General features: G+C 42.2%; 1 protein-coding gene across 1 annotated transcript in view; it reads right to left on the bottom strand.

Moving 5' to 3' along the window:
* Positions 1-19,359, bottom strand: part of LOC124795274 (solute carrier family 25 member 44) — a 138,147-nt gene that overhangs the window by 54,307 nt on the left and 64,481 nt on the right. The window contains exons 3-4 of the mRNA XM_047259220.1: positions 13,139-13,422; positions 7,984-8,170 (exon numbers count right to left, since the gene is read on the bottom strand). Coding sequence (XP_047115176.1) covers positions 7,984-8,170; positions 13,139-13,422 — 471 coding nt within the window. The remainder of the gene's footprint in view (positions 1-7,983; positions 8,171-13,138; positions 13,423-19,359) is intronic.

Here is a 19,359-nt window from a genome sequence, read left to right as displayed (position 1 = left end):
CTGACTGGTACCAATGTGTACTCAAATTGGGAGATTTCTCGAAGACTAGGCATGCCATAATCATTTGTAAGCGTGTAAAGAAGAAAAATTATTTTGGAGAAGACGTAGTCCCTCGAAGGAAGAATTGGTGTGGCAGAAGACCAGTATTTTCACCAAGATCTGAGAGCTCCTTGGAAAAGATACACAGTGAGAACCAATTTGCTTGCCAAAAGAAATTAAAATGAAACTAGAACACAGTGGCACCACTTCATCTGAAAGAACTGTAGGACACAAACTTTCACAAATGAACTACAAGGCTCACAGTACCTGCCCAAAAGCCTAAATTAACTGCTATGATGTCAAAACGTCCTGCATGGGCAAAGGAGGGCAAGCCTAGAGATTTGGACTTCTGGAAATCGGGAAGTATCATTACATTGGGTAGTACTTGCCTTCATACAGTAGTGATGCATAAATTTGAGTTCAAGGCTAATCCTAAAGCAAATCTTTATAGTTTTTTCTTTTCGTTTCAGGTTTGGTTTAGTGATGAGTCAAAATTTGAAATTTTGGTAAATAAATCTCAGTATGCATAAAAAAGCCCTGGTGAAAAGTACTATCCCAACATATTGTGCAGATTGTAAAACATATCACTGAAGTCATTACATGGTCTGTCATCAGTGCCATAGGCACAAGACATCTGTACTTGGCTGAGGGAACAATGCAGAGGTTAAAGGGGCACCAAACCAGAAGACCATCCGTTACTTAATCCTTTGTGTGTCAATACAAGACTAGTCCCCAGAAGGGGAAGTATACAAAAGAAAAATCCCAACAGACTCGAATGTATCAATGAATCAAGAAAGCCAACAGACAGAATCAAGCGGAAACAAGATGGATAAAAGGGTGAAGGTGGGTAAGTTACCCCATTTAGAAAGCAGCTGGAGGCCCCCAGGACACATTATGCAACCAGAGACATGCTCTCTCCATGTGACCAGTGCTTCCACGTTCTCTATTACCACAAGAAAACTAGTTACACAAACAAGATAAAATCTCAGGAAAGAGAATAAGGACTATGAGTCTGTCAACTAATGACAGATGTAAAAGAATAACAAGAATTAGAAAGGTTGGTAGAGCAGGAGCCAGACCGGACCATCAAGCAAGGCGAGCTATGGGCCTCTCGGGGTCAGAGCAGGTGATGGGGCACCCCACCAATCCCTTAATCGGCCAACAAGGGTAATGTATCATGCATCACAGAGAGGAATAAAAACCACTTTCACAGGTAAAATGTAAAACCAAACCAGTCACTTTGGCGTCAGCCGTTAGCACCGGAGGTAGCATGTCAGCAAGTTTAAGGTTTCGTCGTAAGGTGGTCAAATTAGAGCAATCCAAATGGACGAAGGCCACTGTGAGACACGCATCACACTGACAGTATGGTGGATCCTCACACTGGAGGATGTGGCCTTAGGTCACCAAAGTGTGGCCAATGTGAAGCTGACAGAGAACAGTAGATTCCATCAAGAACCCTGGAGGAAAGACTGCCACAAGATCGTGGCCTCCTTTACGCTTGGAGGAACAGAGGTACACCAATCTGCATTCCGAGCCTCCAACAAATGTCAGCTTAGAGTTGATAGAAGGTCAGATTTAAGTACCTCCATCTCCAAAGCTGGCATCCTAGTAGCTAACTTGGCTCACTGATCAGCATGTTCATTCCCTGGGACCGCAATGTGACCAGGAGTCCATACAAAGATGGTCCAGTGTTAGCGGAGGTCACACAGGATATCCCAGATAATCACAACGACCATGTGTCAAGATTAGCACTGGTTACAGCCTGAAGACTACTCTAGGAATCACTGTCAATTAAGAACAACTTGCCAGTGCAAGAACAAAGGTAGCTGAGTACTCTAACAATGGTCACCAATTCTGCAGTGAATACACTGCATCCGTTCAGCAGGAAGTGTAGTTCATTGTATCTTGCAAACGTGTAGGCAAAACTGGGTTCATCCGTTGATCACACAACCATTAGCACGTACCATGTCTGAGCCAGGAAATGCATCAAGGACGTTCAGGAAAAGACTGTGAGAAACCATAGGGTCTCTGAGTCTTTTGGTCCAAACAAGAAGTCAAGGTAGATCCAAGGACGGGGCACACATCATTGCGGCGCACATGGTTTCTCCCTAATAAGTGGGGAAAAATGGAATTCAGATCACAGACACTATGCAAACTGTGATCACAATGTCAGACCTTGGCCTCTGTTGTGGGAGATAGATCTCCCTACCAGGAAAAAGGGTACAGTACATCAGATGCTGAGGGGAGCTGCAAACAAGTACAGCACAACTGAGTAACTGTTGTTGGCATCCGATCTGTAGTGGTGGGACCCCAGCCTCTGGGAATAGGCTGTTCACAGAGCTAGCTCAAAAGCCTCTTGTGGAAAGTCAGACCACACAGTGTTGTATCGGGTCCAGTGATCGCAATGCTGAGGGCAGAGCTGAACCATATGCCCGACCTCCATAATCAAGACAAGACAGGATCAGGGCTTTGTAAAGCTGTAGAAGGGTAGAGCAGTTTGAACTCCAGCTGGTGTTACTGAGGCAGCACAGTGTGTCCAGCACCTTTGCTTAAAGTGGCAAAGATGGAGAAGCCACAACAACTGGGCATAGAGGACCAGTCCCAAAAAGCAGTTAAGTCTCCACCCCATTAAGTAATTGGTCATTGAAGTAAAGTTATTGTTGTGGATTAACAGTACAATGTCTACATAAGTGCAAGAAACAAGTCCTGGGGGCTGAAAACTGAAAGCTGTGGGTGAGAGCCTTTCGAATGGCACCCTGCAGTCAGTACTACCAAGAACCCCACTAGAGAAGCACCAACAACCCCACTAGAGAAGCACTAGTGAAAGCAAAAATTGTCGGCATACAAGAATGGTGATACTGAAGACCCCACAGCTGCTGCAATACCACTTATGGCCACTAGAAAGAGAGGGACACTCTTGGATATTGGGGAGTACTATGGGAAGCATCAACTTGAACCCAGAAAGTATGGCACAACAAGAAGTTCTGAACAAAAATCTGAAGAAGCCTCAGAGTCATCACTCATGAAAGGTGGCGAGGATGTGGTGTCTTAAGCCTCCTGCAGGTCGAAGGAGACAGCAATAACATGTTGATGTTGGACAAAAGCTGTCTGGATGGCAGACTCCAAGCAAACCAACTTATCAGCAGTGAAATGGCTTTGGCAAATACAACCCTGGGATGGAACCAGAAGGCCCTGAAGCTCAAAGAGCCAACACAACTGCCAGCTCACCATGGATTTGAGTAACTTACAGAGAACGTTGGTCAGATTAACTGGTCGATAGCTGCTCACCTGTAGGGTGTGCTTACAAAGTTTCAGTACCAGGAAGATGATGCTGTCTCACCATTGAAATGTATCTCACTCTTGCTCTAGATAGTACTGAAGGTGGTAAAGAGATGATGCTGGCAATCCACTGATAGGTGTTTAAGCATTTAGTTGTGGATGCGGTGTGGCTCTGGAGCTGTATCAGTGCAAAGGGCTGGTGTACTGAAAAATTCCCACTCAATGAATGGAGTATTGTATGGCTCCAGGTGGCATGTAGTGAAAGACAAGTGCAATCGCTCATCACTCCACCCACTGTTGAGGACATGAGAGGCAGGATGACAGTTCTCAGATGAGTGGCTTGAGCATAATGCAGAGTGAAATGTTCTGCAGCAGTATCTGGACCAGTGAAGACAACACCATCAAGCAAATATCAGGTACACCTGCCGGGGATTGGTATCTGTACATGCATCTGATCTTTATCCAAATCTGCCAACGAGGAGTACGTGGTCCAATAATTGAAACATACCATCCCACCATTCTTGCTTCCATCATTTTATTATGTGGCAGACCTGGGCACGGAGCCATTTAAAGGCAATGAGGTGCTCCACTGATTGATGTTGCTTATGGTGTTGGAAAGGCCGCCTGTGACATCTAACGGCCTCGGTGGCTTCTGACGTCCACCAAGGTACTGTCTTCTGATGAGGGAATCCCAAAGAATAGGGGATCACTAACTCGGCTGCCGATAAAATGGCTGCTGTTCCACTCTGGACATCCAGCGGCATTACCTCCATGTAGCGTGGACATTGTCAGGCAACGCATTGCCCTCAAAGATCAAGATGAAGGCCGCAGCAGCAATGCTGTAGTCCTTTGGCCCCTATGGACACGATGGACAAAACATACCCCTGTTGCTCCAAGTTGGCACGATGCTCGTCATCAGACTGTAGGAGAAGATCACAATGGAAAACAATGCCTTGAACCCTACTTAAGACTATTATTATGAACGTTATCACAGGAATGTCACCCAGCTTATCACAAGTGAGCAATGCCCTTGTCTGGGCAGGGAATGCTGTTTTAATCAGAACTGAGCCTATCTTCATTTTGGAAATGGCTGCAACTTCCCCAAACTTGTCCTCTATATTCTCTAGAAAAATAAAGGCTTTGTGGCAAAAAGAATCCCCATCTGTCCTTGAACAAACCAGGTATTGGGGGAAGTATTTCTCAGCTTGTCGCTTAGCCCTACATTCCTCCCACAGTGTAGCCCAGGAAGGGAACATTCTGGGGTCATCTCTCTTTGTTTAATGCATTATTCCCTTCTGAAAAGAATTTTGGGGCCATATGAAACCTAGTGGGAGAAAGCTTCATCTGCTTCATTCCAAGCCATCCACTATTATGCCACTCACTCCAAATGGGGGCTCTCCCCATGGGTGCCACCCAGCCTCAGCAACTGCTACGAGGCCAGTAAACTGTTGTTCGGAGTCCCCATGATTCAGTCACAATGGGCACATACTCTTTGGCATCCAGGGGGAGTTTGCAATTCAGAGGAGGGCATTAAACAGACATGGGAGATTGGCAAATGGAAGCATTAGGTGGTTGTTCAGGGAACTAAGGATAACACGGTGAACATTTGGGGAATAAAAAAACTGGAAGAAATAATGGTGAGGGATGTAGGATAGTACTGCACAGTGAGAAAAATCTATCACACATTATATCATTGTGCAAGGGAGAAAGAAAAAAGAACAGATGTAAGGTTATGATGGGAGCAATGTGTGTGGTGAGGTGGGTTGATCTGAAGAAGAAATGTAGTAATTTGTTGCTTGGATAATGTTTAACTGCAATCTGGCCTTCAGGTGGTTTGTAGGACAGAATTCACTACAGTCAAAGCAACTGCAGCTGGTGCTGCGAAAGTCACACATGACCACACTGGACATTGATCTCCACTAATCTGATAGCTCCATCCATATCTCTGTCCATAGCAAGCCCACTAACCACCATTACTTGCATTTTGACAGCTGTCAACCTTTCCACACCAAAAAAATAGCTCCCCATCAGCTTGGTCAACCTTGGACTGCATACTTGCAGTGATGAATTGACTTTCCCAGTAGGCTGAACATCTCACAAAGGGCTTTATGGAAAAGATACTTTCCCCAAAATGTAGCCTGAAAACAAACTTCCCACACCATATCTTCAATATCCTAAATCCTTGCACCACCCACAAGAACCAACTACAAAAGAGAGGCCCCTCGTGATATAGTATCTCAGACCTAAGCAACTAAACCACGTCCTCTGCCAGGGCTAAGACTATATGATAATGCCCAGAAATGAGGGAGATCCTACCCATTGTTCTTCCCACCCCTCCTAAAATGGTATTTTGTTACCCACCCAACCGACACATCATCTCGGTCGATCCCTATGCCACTCAGGAGTCATACCCTGTGGAAGACCCAGATGCAAGGGCACCCCATTTACCCACGCAGCACATCCTATCATCATCCTGTTACGGGCTTATCCTATCCCATCACATGCAGGGCCACCTGTGAAAGCAGACATGTCATGTACCAGCTGTGCTGCAATTTCTGCACAGTATTTTATGTAAGCATGTTCACAGACCAGCTGCCATCCCGAATGAATGGCCACTATCAAATTTTGGCCAAAAACTGACTACCCAGTGGCAGAGCACAAGATCGAGTTCAACGGCTGCTTCACAATCCATGCCATCTGGATCCTTCCCCACAGCACCAGCTTTTCTGAACTATGCAGATGGGAATTATCCTTGCAATATATCCTTCACTTCCATAATCCTCCTGACCTTAACCTCTGCTAACACCACAAGAGTCTTCCCTTTGTCTGTCCTGTCACCCCAATGCAACCGACAAATCCAAGTCATTGTCAGAGTACACCACAAGAACTCATTGCAAACTGCTACTACCTGCTACCTACATTACATCTGAAAGCAGTCTCAGTCTTCCCATCAACTCATACAGTTACTGTTCTCTCTTGAACCTGAAGGCTGTAAATGATCATTTTTTTTTTTTTAACAATGAACCACGGTGGTGTGGAGACACTCAAAACAATGAGTTTTATACGGGACACTTGTTGTACTAAGTCAGTGAAGTACCGCAACTTGGCCTATAAAAACCACCTAAGCTACAGTATGTATCACCCTTTGCGCAAGGTTTTCAATATTCTCTTGGCAATCTACTCGTATGTTCAAATTAGTCACAGAGAAAAAAAGAAAACGCAATTTTTGTAGGAAATTTAATTTATTTTAATCTTGTACTGGAATTCATTTCACTAGAGGCTGTGGTTTTTGAATATTCAAGAAATAGTACAAAAGCGAACTTCAAACACACTCACCCCACATTTAGCCCCTACAGGTCAGGATTTTTAGTATCTTTTTCAAAGCACTGTACAAAAATTTGCAGCTACACGAGTTATTTCCCATGTTTGACCTCTTTTGGTCTTCAATTCTGGGCTTATTTCACCATCAGCTTAGTCGTTCACTTACAAATTGTAGAATTGTTGTTTGTATACATTTTACCAAATGATTTTGTGATATTTAACTGCATAAAATTAACAATTAAATTATTTTGTTTGCCTGGCCTTCTGACTATGAAACTACAGTGTTTACAAGAGTTAACTCTGGATCAAATTAGCTCTGTAATTAGTTTTTGCCTAGTATTTACAAAAATTATTTTTCATCCATTATTCTCACAGGCACATTTAATTATTAATGTTAACAAAATAGTTGATTAAGTCAATGGCATAAGGCAAACAGGTCGAATACTGAAAATAATTCATGTAGTTGCAACGTTTTGTACAGTGGTTTGAGGGAGTGCCATGAGCAACATACCAAAAATCCTGACCAGTGGGTCATTAAGCATGGGATGAGAGGGCATCTGACGGCCACTTGTGTGTTTCTTTTGAATAACTGAAAAACAATGGCCTCTAGCAAAAACATATCTTAGAGCAAAATTAAACTAAAATAAATTTCCTACAAAGGAGTTCCTATTCATTTTGCTCTAGAAATAATAGTTTGTGCATAGAGAAATGACAATAGCAAAATCTGTTACTAAACAGATGCGCCACAACTTGGTGGTTTTTGTAGGCTGATTTGAGGTACTTTACTGACTTGATACAACACAAGTGTCCTGAACAATTTGTTCATCTTGACTTCATCTACACCACTATGGTACGACGTAAACTGTTATTGTTTACACCTTGTATATACCCTTCAATCAAATTTACCTTCCTGACTGATAAACATCTTCAGCTGACAGCTTCACTCTGCCAGTTACACTGCAGCATTGGCAGTACAATTACCAGTAAGCACAAACATCCTCTCTGGAGAGTAGTGGAAGTTGAAAAGACCAGTTAATATTTCTTGTCCTATTTATGTTTACCACTCAGCACAGCATACTGAAAAACTAAGTACAGGTTTTTTCTCTGAACATGCAGAATACATATACACGGTTCCTCCTTCTGATGGAATTCATTATAAAAAGGTCAACATAATAATAATCCTTTGACTGCCACTTATTTTCTGTACACTGACGCACATTTCAAAGGGCTTGATGACAATGAAAGCCATTTCTGTCACATGAGGTCAGTTCACCTTACAATGGAGACATTTACTACTGGGTGATCTAGCAGAGTCTTAGATAATTTTGTAATCATATAACTTACCTTGATAGAAATGGTAGAATCCCCACCACATAGCACTATTTGGCACATAAGTAAATAGTGATGCAACATAGCCTCTATAGAATCCCTTGAAACCATCCTGTATGTACACTTGTCGTACTATATCAATGGTTACTTCAAGACGAGATCGGCCAGGTTTTAAAGAAATGCCCAATGGATTCAGAAGCATCTAGAGAAACAAATTTCATAATACATTAGTTTCAAAGTAGCTATACAATTAAATAAGAGTGACACAAGTAGGAAATATTTGCTATCTGCTATAGTTCCTGGTAACCTACCAGCTACTGATCTAACTGAATGGTGTTATCTGAATGTGAAAACCAAATAGATTTTAGAGTCACAGGAAAAAACAACTTTAAAAAATATGATATGCACAGCCAGCTGAACTAAAGAAAACAAACATGATGGAACCTACAGTAAAAAACATAACAATAATAATATAAATAACTCCTTACTAAATCAAATGGTTGGTTGGCTGACGTGGGGTAAGGGCTCAGACAGCGAGGTCATCGGTCCCAATATATATTAGGGAAGGATGGGGAAGGAAGTCAGTTGTGCCCTTTCAAAGGAACCGCCCCGACATTTGCCTAAAGTGATTTAGGAAAATCACAGGAAACCTAAATCAGGGTAGCTGGACACAGGTTTGAACCGTTGTCAACCTGAATGCGAGTCCAGTGTGCTAACCACTGCACCACCTAGCTTGGTACTAAATATTTGCATTTCAAAGAATGAAGAGCAAATGGAAATAAATCTGGCAATGGTAACTCCAGATGAGAATATCAACGCTGTAGGAAAAGATACATAGCAGATGATTACACATTACGTTGCAGACAGGTACAATTATAAGACACTTACACAAACCTTTCAGTCACAGGTTTCTTCAGAAAAAGAGAGTGAAAAACCACTCATTCAAAGAAGCAAGCACACCTCACATACACAACCACCAACTCCAGCAACTTGGGCCAGAATCATTCGGGCCAAAGCTGCTGGAGTTGGTGGTAATGTGTGTGTGAGGTGTGAGTGCTTGTGTGAATGAATAGTATGTGTTTCTCTTTTTCTGATGAAGGCTGTGGCTGAAAGCTTTATGTAAGCATCTTAATTGTGCCTGTCTGCAACATAATGTCTTATCTTTACAGTAAGTAGCAGTCTATCTTTTCCTACATTGTTGAAAATAAATCTGGACTGTTACATGATGGACACACTAAAAATTGCACACAAAATGAATAGTGCAACATCTAGTGACTGTGATAGTGGCAAGCAATAGCTCCTCACAACACATAAATTCATGTGGTAACAGACAAGAACATGTTGTCTGGTAGATTTCGGGGGGTGGGTCCAAACAGCGAGGTCATCCGTCCCACAATCCAAGGTGCCAGAAACTAAGTGAGGAATGACACCCAAGAGCACAGTCCAGTTGATGGGAGACGAAAATGGGCAATCAAAGAGGCAGAAAGAACATCAGGCCAGCAGGAAGAGCAAAAAAACAGGAAAAGGGGGGGGGGGGGGGGGGGCAGGCAGGGTGCATCCTGCAGGTGCTATGAGCAACAGCACCTCCACGGAGCCATACAGATTCCCACACCATTCCATGATTGCGTCAGGATGGAGATAACACCAGGGAAGAAGACAAGAAAAGGGGGGAACAAAAGTGCACAGAAGATCAGACAAAATGTAGTGAAAGGGGGTGGGGGAACCTGGCCAACATCGAGGCAATACCGAAAGGCCTTCAAAACCAATGCTAACCAAGGAAGTCCAATTCTGAAGGAAATTCAGATACTTAAATCTGGGAGATCAAACCACTTCTGCAAAGAAAACCCAGCACAGATGTAACCATGAGAAAGCCATCCACTAACACACATGACAAGGAGACGGGGAGGGTAAATTTAGTGTGAAGGCCAAAATGTAGGAAAAATCTAACAGAATATGGATCACTGTGAGGTGGCCCCACAACTACAAAGAGATGTGGCTCATTATGGAGTAAAAAGTCAAGGGTCAACTTGGTATGGCTGATACAAAGATGGCAGAGGATGGCAGATTCCCGCCGCAAGACGCAGAAGGAAGAATGTGGTTGGAGCCCCTTAATTGCGTGAAGTTTATTAGGCACGGGGGCCCAAGATTCAAGGACCCAACAGAGCTGACGAGCCACTATCCTTTCAAACAACTTGCTGGGAATGTTGGTCAGACTGATAAATCAGTAACTATCGAGGGAAAACAGATCCTTTCCAGGCTTAAGGACAGGAACCACAACACTGCCCCTCAATTGAGAGGGGAAACGCCATGGAGCCAAATACCGTTAAACACCCAGAGGATATATGTCATGTGGGATCGAGGTTTTGAAGCACTTTGTTGTGGATGGAATTAGGGGCCAAGGGCTGAATTGTGGGAAAAGGAGATGGCCAGAAGCAGTTCCCACTCAGTAAAAGGTTAATTGTAGGATTCCACCTGACGAGGGGTAAAACGTAAGAGAGCAGCTTTGGCCCCTGTTCCTGGAGGAGGAAGGTGGCTGGATAGGAGGCTGATGCCAGTATGTCAAGTATGAATGTTTGGGGCAGAAAAGAATGTGTCACAGACTCTTAGTCCACAGTGTAAGCACTTTTTGCATTGCATCTCATCAGTTGGAAGCTTAGTCTGTGAGGCATGTTTCTAGAATTCCATTGAAATACAACTACTGCTACTGCTGCTGCAACAGCAGACTGTGTTCAAAATTTTGTTCTAGGAAACAGCTTTTAACTTTTGATTCTCTTCCATTGCACCGAATAGTCTGTTGAGAGTAATATGTTTTATAGTTATGCAGAAAACGTCTTTTTCCACACTGGACTCATTTTAGGATCAATACAAATAAAAATCTCCACATACATATTTTAGAGCATAGATCAGCAAGAAAAAAGAAGATGCACCAATTTTTGCAGTGAATTCTATGATGAAAACATCAGATCCATTCATCTTTCTGAATAAATAAAACATGTGGCTATCCTTTTTGCAACAATGTTTTATTGGCAGCTTATATGAAGTAATATGCATTCAAACTTCTCCATCAGTCTAAAGAATGTCCTACAATTATTGATCAATATTTTTAGACAAATTACAATTGTCAAAGTAACCTAAAGTAAAGTTTGATCCAAACAAATATTTTTGAATATTCTAACAATTTTGTTACTCTAGTGTTTCTTTTGCAAAACTGATTTTTGGTACCAAATGAATTTCTTTTTGTTAACTTGTTCAGTGTCTGTTAGGAAGCAGTCTTCTACAACAGCTAATCCACTGGAGGTATAACCTTCATTTTCAAGATTTCAACAGAAATAATTATCAGCATCACATGTTTCCCAATTGTGTCTACCAGTGGACAATATGTTTTCATTCCTCTTTTGGTATTTCTAAGTGATAATACATTCAATTACGAACAACCATAAATAAGTCACACAAGGGTGGAAACAAAGTTCACTACACATTATTTAAAAAATGATTCAGAGACTGACATTAAAGTAATAAGTATGAATAAGTAACTTTGAAACACTGACTTACTAATATCAGTTTCACAACATACTTCAATACAGTTCAGAAAGCAGAAACAAATTTTTTATCCTTGGAATGAACATTAACAATGCTACAACAAAATGGAATTCTATCATTGAAATTATTACGAGATGTTTTACTTATAAGCTAAAGATGCAAAATATACACAATGTAATTTAGAGTCTGCCAGAAAAATGTATACACTCTTTGTCAGTCTCTGTCAAGATATCAATATTGTTGTTCGATTTGAGCTACGAGTGTGTTGTAGTATGGTCTTTGACTAAACAGATGTTAGTACTTTCATCTCGGTATTGAGAAAACAAGATGGCTGCAGCATGCTTGACATTCAAATAACTAAAATGTACTGTGAAGTGGTTTTACAAGTTTGATAATCCCGTTGAAGTGCAACATCAGTGGAGGCGGGAATTTGAAACAGAACCACCAACCCACATAACAATTAAACACATCATTGACAAGTTTGAATTGTATAGAACAATTTGTGATGGTCAAAAATGAAGATCAGGAAGACAGTGTACAGCTGTAAGTCCTGCTTCGTCAGCTCTCATGTTGGAAATGTTTGTTAATTCTCCACAGAAGTCTGCTACGCAATGTGCATGTGAAGTAGGGTTTAGCAGTACAAGTGAACGAAGAATTCTGAAAGCTGCAAAGTGGAAAGTTTACATTCCACAATTACTGCACATGATTAACGATGACGATCCTGATCACTGAATGCAATTTTGCAAATGATATCAATTTGTGACAAAGGTAGTGTGGTGCGACGAGGGACAATTTAAAATTAATGGAACCGTGAATCGGCATAGCAGTGTCTACTGGGCACCTGAAAATCAGCATGTTTATGTAGATAAAGTGCTCAATCTACCAGGGGTTCATGTGTGTTGTGGACTATCATCTAGGGGCTTAGTAGAACCATTTTTCTTTGATGCTACTGTCACTGGAGAATTGTACCTGGAAATGTTACACTCATCAATTTTGCCAGGTATACATTTACTTTATGGAGATGATGAAGAGGTCTTCTACCAACAGCACAAGGCGCCATCACACTACCACCTAGCCGTACGAGCTTTCCTGGATGATAATTTTCCGGGGCATTGGATTGGACGAAGAGGGCCCACTGAGTTCTCTCCACGGTCGCCAGATCTAACAGCTATGGACTTTTGCTTGTGGGGAACTGCGAAAGATAATGTCAATCGACATAAGCCACACACACTGGAGGAACTTCGCCAGGAGATTACAGTGACATGTGCAGCAATCTCCACCATAACACTGACTGATGTAGATGCTGTGACCGCTCATTGTTCTGTTATGTGTATAGCCGCCAATGGTGAACACTTTGAACATTTAAAGTAACCATATGCTAGACTGAAGGTTTTACAACACGTGTGATCAATTATTAAATGTAAAATAAACACATAAGTGATACTTTTCATTCCTTAAAGTGTGTATACATTTTTTTTTTTTTCTGGCAGACTCTGTATAGCCAAAACGTAAAACACTTGGAGGGGTACTGTGAAGTTAACAATGTTGATTATCTTTTCTCCCTACTGCTGCCCTAGAAACAGATGCAAATGCTACTCCAAAATTCTGAGAGAAGAAAGAATGTAGTTACCTCTTTCTTTGTGTTTCCACTCACAATACCCAGTACCATCAAGTGTTGACTAAGAACATCAAATGGAACTATGATTGTCTGCCCAACTAGTGATGCACAACCTCCCGCAACCAGGGCTTTAACACGAGAGTCCACTTCACAGCGGCTCAGAAAATGTCGCATTCCTTCATATGTTGATATGTAAAAAACACCAGACACAATCTGAAAGGAACTAACCCAGAAGCCCCTATACAGGCCTGCTATTCCTTCATGACGATATATTTTAGTCCAAGCATCAAACAAACCTGAAAATAAGAGTACAAACTATATATTTATTTATGTAAATATTATCCATTATTCTGAAACACCATAATGTGTCATCAGTTCTACAAAGGATTTACACTTAAGCTCCTTGCAACATTTCATTACATTCCTGCACAGAAGTGACACATACAATTTGTCAGTTGATGAAAGTATAAACACTGTATTTTTACACTATTGCAAGTACTGATTTTAGTCATAAAGTTCTTATGTGTAATACATGCATAAGGAAGCTTAGGGCTGCATGTAATGGATATCTTGCATTCTGTTGTCAAATGGAATCCATCAATTTATTATGAGAGTCTGACACATGGCCTATACAAACTGTTACATTAATTTGTGTAATTTAAAAATTTTTATGAGGCAAAGGCACATTCTGCATTCCTAGAGGTAATAAGAAATTTCAAATGTAGTTACAGTTATTTTGGAAAAGGAAGTTAATTTAAATTAAAATAATGATATGCAAAGTTTTAGTGTATTTATTGTCACTCATCCCTGAGAGACTGAGGCACCAATTGACTCATAATTCTGGCACAGCTAATCTCTTCTAGATTACCGGGACAGTAGCAAATACTTCAGTGTGCTAGTAAGACTCAGTTTCTTCAGAGTTGTGAAAGTGTTGTGAGCCAACTGTTCTGCTGGTTTACAACCTTAAATCCTGAATAGTGGAGCCTGCACTCCCCCACTGAGTGGAGGTCTTGAGATAGAGGATAGAAAAAGTTTTAATTAGCCTCTCAAAAAAAAAAAAAAAAAAAAAAAAAAAAAAAAAAAAAAAAAAAAAACACCAGTTGAATAATTTTTTGTTGAATTCTGGGACATAACTGCTGATTAAAACTTAACTTCAGGAGTAAAATGTTTAGAATTACCAACAAAAATATAAAAATAAAGGTGACAAGCTACCCTAGCTTTCCAAACATTAGTTCCTTCCTTGAGGAGAAAAGGGGAGTAGGTCTGGGAGGGTTAAAAAGGAAAGACAGGTCATTCAGATCCCGGGATATGAGAGAATCATTTGCACTGACGACAAAGTTAGGTAGAGGTGGGTCCCTTTCATACTGGTGTCAGAGGGACGGGACCTGTCGCACCTTTTTAACCTCATCCAACATATCTTCCTCTCTTCCTCCCCCCCCCCCCCCCCAAAGAAAGGAGCTAATAGTTTTCCATAAGCTAGAATAGTTTGTCACTTTTATATTTCTACTGGGAATACTATGCATTTGACTGAGTGAAGCACTGGCCAACTATCCTGGCTCATAATTTAGTTTTGATTAAATTTTCCTCTGATGGACATAATTTTTTGTAGCTATATGTCTACAGTCCCAATACACATTGAAATCCCAATGCTGCTGTAGAGCAGCATCTTGCTAGAGGACCCAAAACAAAATTGTAAAGCCCATCTCCACTCTACCACTGGGCTGTGCTATTCTGTTTCACCTTCTTTAGTGACATGCTACATCACTGGCGCACAGGAATTTCAGTTTATACCAGGACTACATAAATATACCTAAAAACAAACAAAAAATTAAGTACGCAATTTTTTCACTTTATAATTAAAACTTTTGACTACCCTTCATGGGAAAACATTAATTAAATTCCATATCTAGCTTAACTGACTACTGTTGTGTAAGAAACTTATTTCACAGCTGTGACACCCGCAATAGATATTGAGATATCACAGCAGCTTAAATTGTTTCGATGTTGATCTGTAACAATCTCTCTCAGTTAAGAATTATTCACCAATCTGAAAAGTCTTCATCACATTTGAGGAATTTAATCCGACATCAGCTATAAAGCAAATGTTGCAACAAATCTGGGATTCACAAAGCAACTATTGTAAGCTGGATTATCTGACATCTGTACTAATCACGTGATTCATGTTCAGCAGTCAACGCTGCTATTTTCTCCTTCCACCTCAAGTGCTTCCACCGAAAGTACTATGATCAATATTACAGGAGACGGCTAAGAATAGAAATGTGTGGTTAGAAAATAAGCGTGAAGATTACCACATACTATCCTATAACCTGGGAGACATTTGACAAGATTCTCATGGGGGGGGAGGGGTGACGGGGGAGAGAGGGGAGGGGGAGAGGGGGGGGGGAGAGAGAAAGAGAGAGAGAGAGAGAGAGAGAGAGAGAGAGAGAGAGAGAGAGAGAGAGAGAGAGGGGGGGGGAGGGGGGGGAGGGGGGGGGAGTGTATCAGATAATGTTCAGCCTTCTGAACTCTGATACACATTCCAGACCATCCTGAACATGTCATACATGAATCCATTTGGAATAATAAGTTCAAATGATACTTGCTTCAATTTCCAGCACCAATATGTAGTTACTCCATATATTGTTGCAAATTGTAATTGCACTACAAGCAAAAATACTGCTTTACAGAGTAAATTGTGACAGTTCAGCCACTAACTTATTATTTCTCCCTTAAGCTAAGAGTTAAACAGTTCCCAAAAGAAAACAACATACCAACCTGTCAGTATGCTGCAGTCACGAGAATATGAAGTTTCCTGTAGCGATAGACAGCTGCCTGTTGGATTAGTATTTGGATGATTTGTAAATTCACCCCGAGTTTCCCTACCATACTTTAAAACATCTGTGTTATCACTATTTTAATTCACATTTATCAAATTTCATATGACAACTTGTAAAGATGCAGAAAGTCCAAAATGTTTCATAAGCTTATTATACAGCAGCACCAGAAAACTATCCTTGGACATGAAACCATTACTCAGTTGCAGTTTGCCTATCAAATGGCTCCCAGGGGCAACAAAAATTTGATTCTCAGTATGTCATATAACCTTTTCAGACTCATTTTGAAAAATTATCATCTTGGCTTGTTTTCCTTCTCTGGCTCATACCAACCTGAATCAGTCATGTGGGTCTCATCCTGCTGGCACTACTGCATCTCAGGTTCCAATGATGCAGTATGCCCTACAAAGAAAATGGGATGGCAAGTATTGTCCCTACAGCAAGCAAGATATTTCTTTCATTTCCATTATATTATTTAAATGAATGACTATATGAATGTCTTCTTATCAAAAGAGGTGTAATAATCGTAACTGTACACTGTTTTTATATTTCTTTCCAAATTGTGATTTTTATTGCAGAACAAATAACAACTGTCACCATTGTGCAGATTCGTATTTCGTTTAAATTTCACTTGCACATTAAAAAGTATTTATTGCATATGGGATTTAATGCTTTTGCTTCTCAGATGCCAGCTGGTTGGTTGGTTGGTTGTATTAAAAGAGGGGGTAGGGACCAGACGATAAGGTCATCAGTCCCTTGTTCCAAATAAAACAATGCCACAAGGGTGAGAATAAAAACAAACAAGACTGACAGCACAAAACGGAATGGAAGGAAAACTCACAAGAACAATGAAGGGCAACAAACATGTAAATGGACAAAAGGGGGACAAGAAAACCAAAGAAACACAAGAAATGGGATGAAAAGAGTAAAACAAAGCAGATGACCACGGCTGGCTGACCATGAGAATAAAAAGGAGAACCCAGCCACTCTGCAACACATTAAAACCTCCATCCTAAAAGCACTAGGGTGGAGGACACAGAGGGACAAAAGACATGTGCTAAAACTTAGATCAAATGATAAAACCTACCCTCACGAATAAAATGTAAAACTAACTCAGCCAATGAGGCAGTGTCAGATAAAATTAGTGGCAATGAGTCCGGTAACCCAAGATTCCATCGCTGGGCAGTCAAGGTGCGACAGTGCACCAGAATATGGATCATTGTCAACTGGGCACCGCATCGACACTGAGGTGGGTCTTCACGGCGCAGGAGGTAGCCGTGGGTCGCCCAAGAGTGGCCAATGTAGAGCCGGCAGAGGACAACTGATTCCCTGCAAGAGGTTTGCATGAAAGACTTCCACACATTCGTAGTCTCCTTAATGACATGCAGTCTGTTGTGCGTATTGAGACTATGCCATTCCATCTCCCAAAGCCGAAAAACCTGGTGACGTAAAAACGAACGCAGGTCAGTTACTGGAATGCCGAGCTCCATAAGCAGTTTCCATGTAGTCTGTTTAGCCAGCCTGTCAGCAAGTTCGTTGCCTGGGATTCCGACGTGTCCTGGGGTCCACACAAACACCACTGAACGACCGGACCATTCCAGGGCATAGATGGACTCCTGGATGGTCGCTAGCAAAGGATGACAAGGGTAGCACTGGTCGATAGCTTGTAGGCTGCTGAAGGAGTCAGTACACAGCACAAACGATTCCTTGGGGCATGAACAGATATACTGAAATGTACAAGATATGGCCACCAGCTATGTAGTGAATACACTGCAGCCATCGGGCAAGGAATGCTGTTCAATATGGCCTCTGTGGGCAAAGGCAAAGCCAACATTACCATCAGCCATCCAGTCGTCAGTGTAAACTACTTCAGAGGCCCGGAACACTTCAAGAATCGAAAGGAAGTGACAGCAGAGAGCTGCAGGGTTAACGGAGTCCTTAGGGCCACGGTCCAGGTGAAGCATCGGACTACAGCTTCACCACGGAGGTGTATGTGAATGGACCTCGAGGAGAGGTAGTGAAGGGAGGACTCCAGACAGAACATATCGTACGCAAACTGCAATCATTAGCCCTGACCTGGGCCGCCTATGCGGGAGGTGAACCGCTGTGTTTGGGAAAGAAGACAGTCATTAGGACATTCAGGAGAGCTATGAATGTCTGCAACGTAACTGGTGAGCAGTTGTGCAAGTCTGATCTTCAATAGAGGGACTCCAGCCTCCACCAGCACCCTTGTCACTGGACTCGTCCTAAAAGCTCCTGACGGTAGTTGAACTCCACAATGGTACAATGGGTCGAGCAAATGCAATGCTGAGGGCGCCGCCCAACCATAAACCACTCTCCCATAGTCAAGGCGAGATTGAACAAAGGCTCTGTAGAGCTGCAGCAGTGTAGAGTGATCTGCACCCAAGTTGTGTTGCTCAGGCAGTGGAGGGAATTGAGGTGCTGCCAGCATTTCCAGTTAAGCTGACGAAGGTGAGGTAGCCAAGTCAATAGGGCATTGAAAACCAGTCCTAAGAATCACTATGCCTCCACTACAGTGAGTGGATCGTCAGTAAGAAAGCTCTGGTTCTGGATGAACGGTACGATGCCAACAGAAGTGCAGGACACACGACGTCGCGGCTGAAAACTGGAAGCCGTGGGCTAGAGCCCAAGACTCCACCTTGTGAATGGCTCCCTGTAGGTGCTGTTCAGCAACACCAGTACTGGAGGAGCAGTAAGAAATGCAAAAGTCATCCGCATACAGAGAAGGCGAGACAGATGGCCCTATAGCTGCCGATAGACTGTTAATGGCCACTACAAATAATGATACACTCAATATGGAGCCCTGCGGGACTCCATTCTCCCGGATATGGATGGAACTATATCCGGTTGGAACTATGGGAGGCACCAACTTGGACATGGAAAGTACGAAGCGACAGGAAATTTTGGATAAAAATCTGAAGCAGGACTCTGAGACCCCACTTGTATAATGTGGCAAGAATATGATGCCGCCATGTCGTGTCATACGCTTTTTGTAAATCAAAAAAGAGGGCAACCAAGTGTTGGCATCTGGAAAAGGCTGTGTGGGTGGCAGACTCTAGGGACACAAGATCATCAGTGGTAGAGCGTATCTCTCCAAACACTCCTGCTTCCATCATTTGATAAGATGGCAAACTCGGGCACGGAGCCGTTTAAAGGCTATGAGATGCTCCAGAGAAGGGTGACGCTTATGCCACTGTAGAGCTTGCCGACGATCCTCAATTGCCTCAGCAACTTCCAGCGACCACCAAGGGACTGCCTTTCACTGCGGGCACCCTACAGAGCGAGGGATCACGTTTTCTGCTGCAGAAACAATAGTTGTAGTCACCTGCTCAACTATCACATCAATGTTACCGTGGGAGGGAGATTCAACGGTGACAG

This window comes from Schistocerca piceifrons, chromosome 4, assembly GCF_021461385.2.
Source record: "Schistocerca piceifrons isolate TAMUIC-IGC-003096 chromosome 4, iqSchPice1.1, whole genome shotgun sequence".
In the NCBI taxonomy this organism is placed as follows: Eukaryota; Metazoa; Arthropoda; class Insecta; order Orthoptera; family Acrididae; genus Schistocerca; species Schistocerca piceifrons.
The sequence above is the reverse complement of the archived record's forward strand: the minus strand, read 5'-3'. Positions and strand labels throughout refer to the sequence as shown.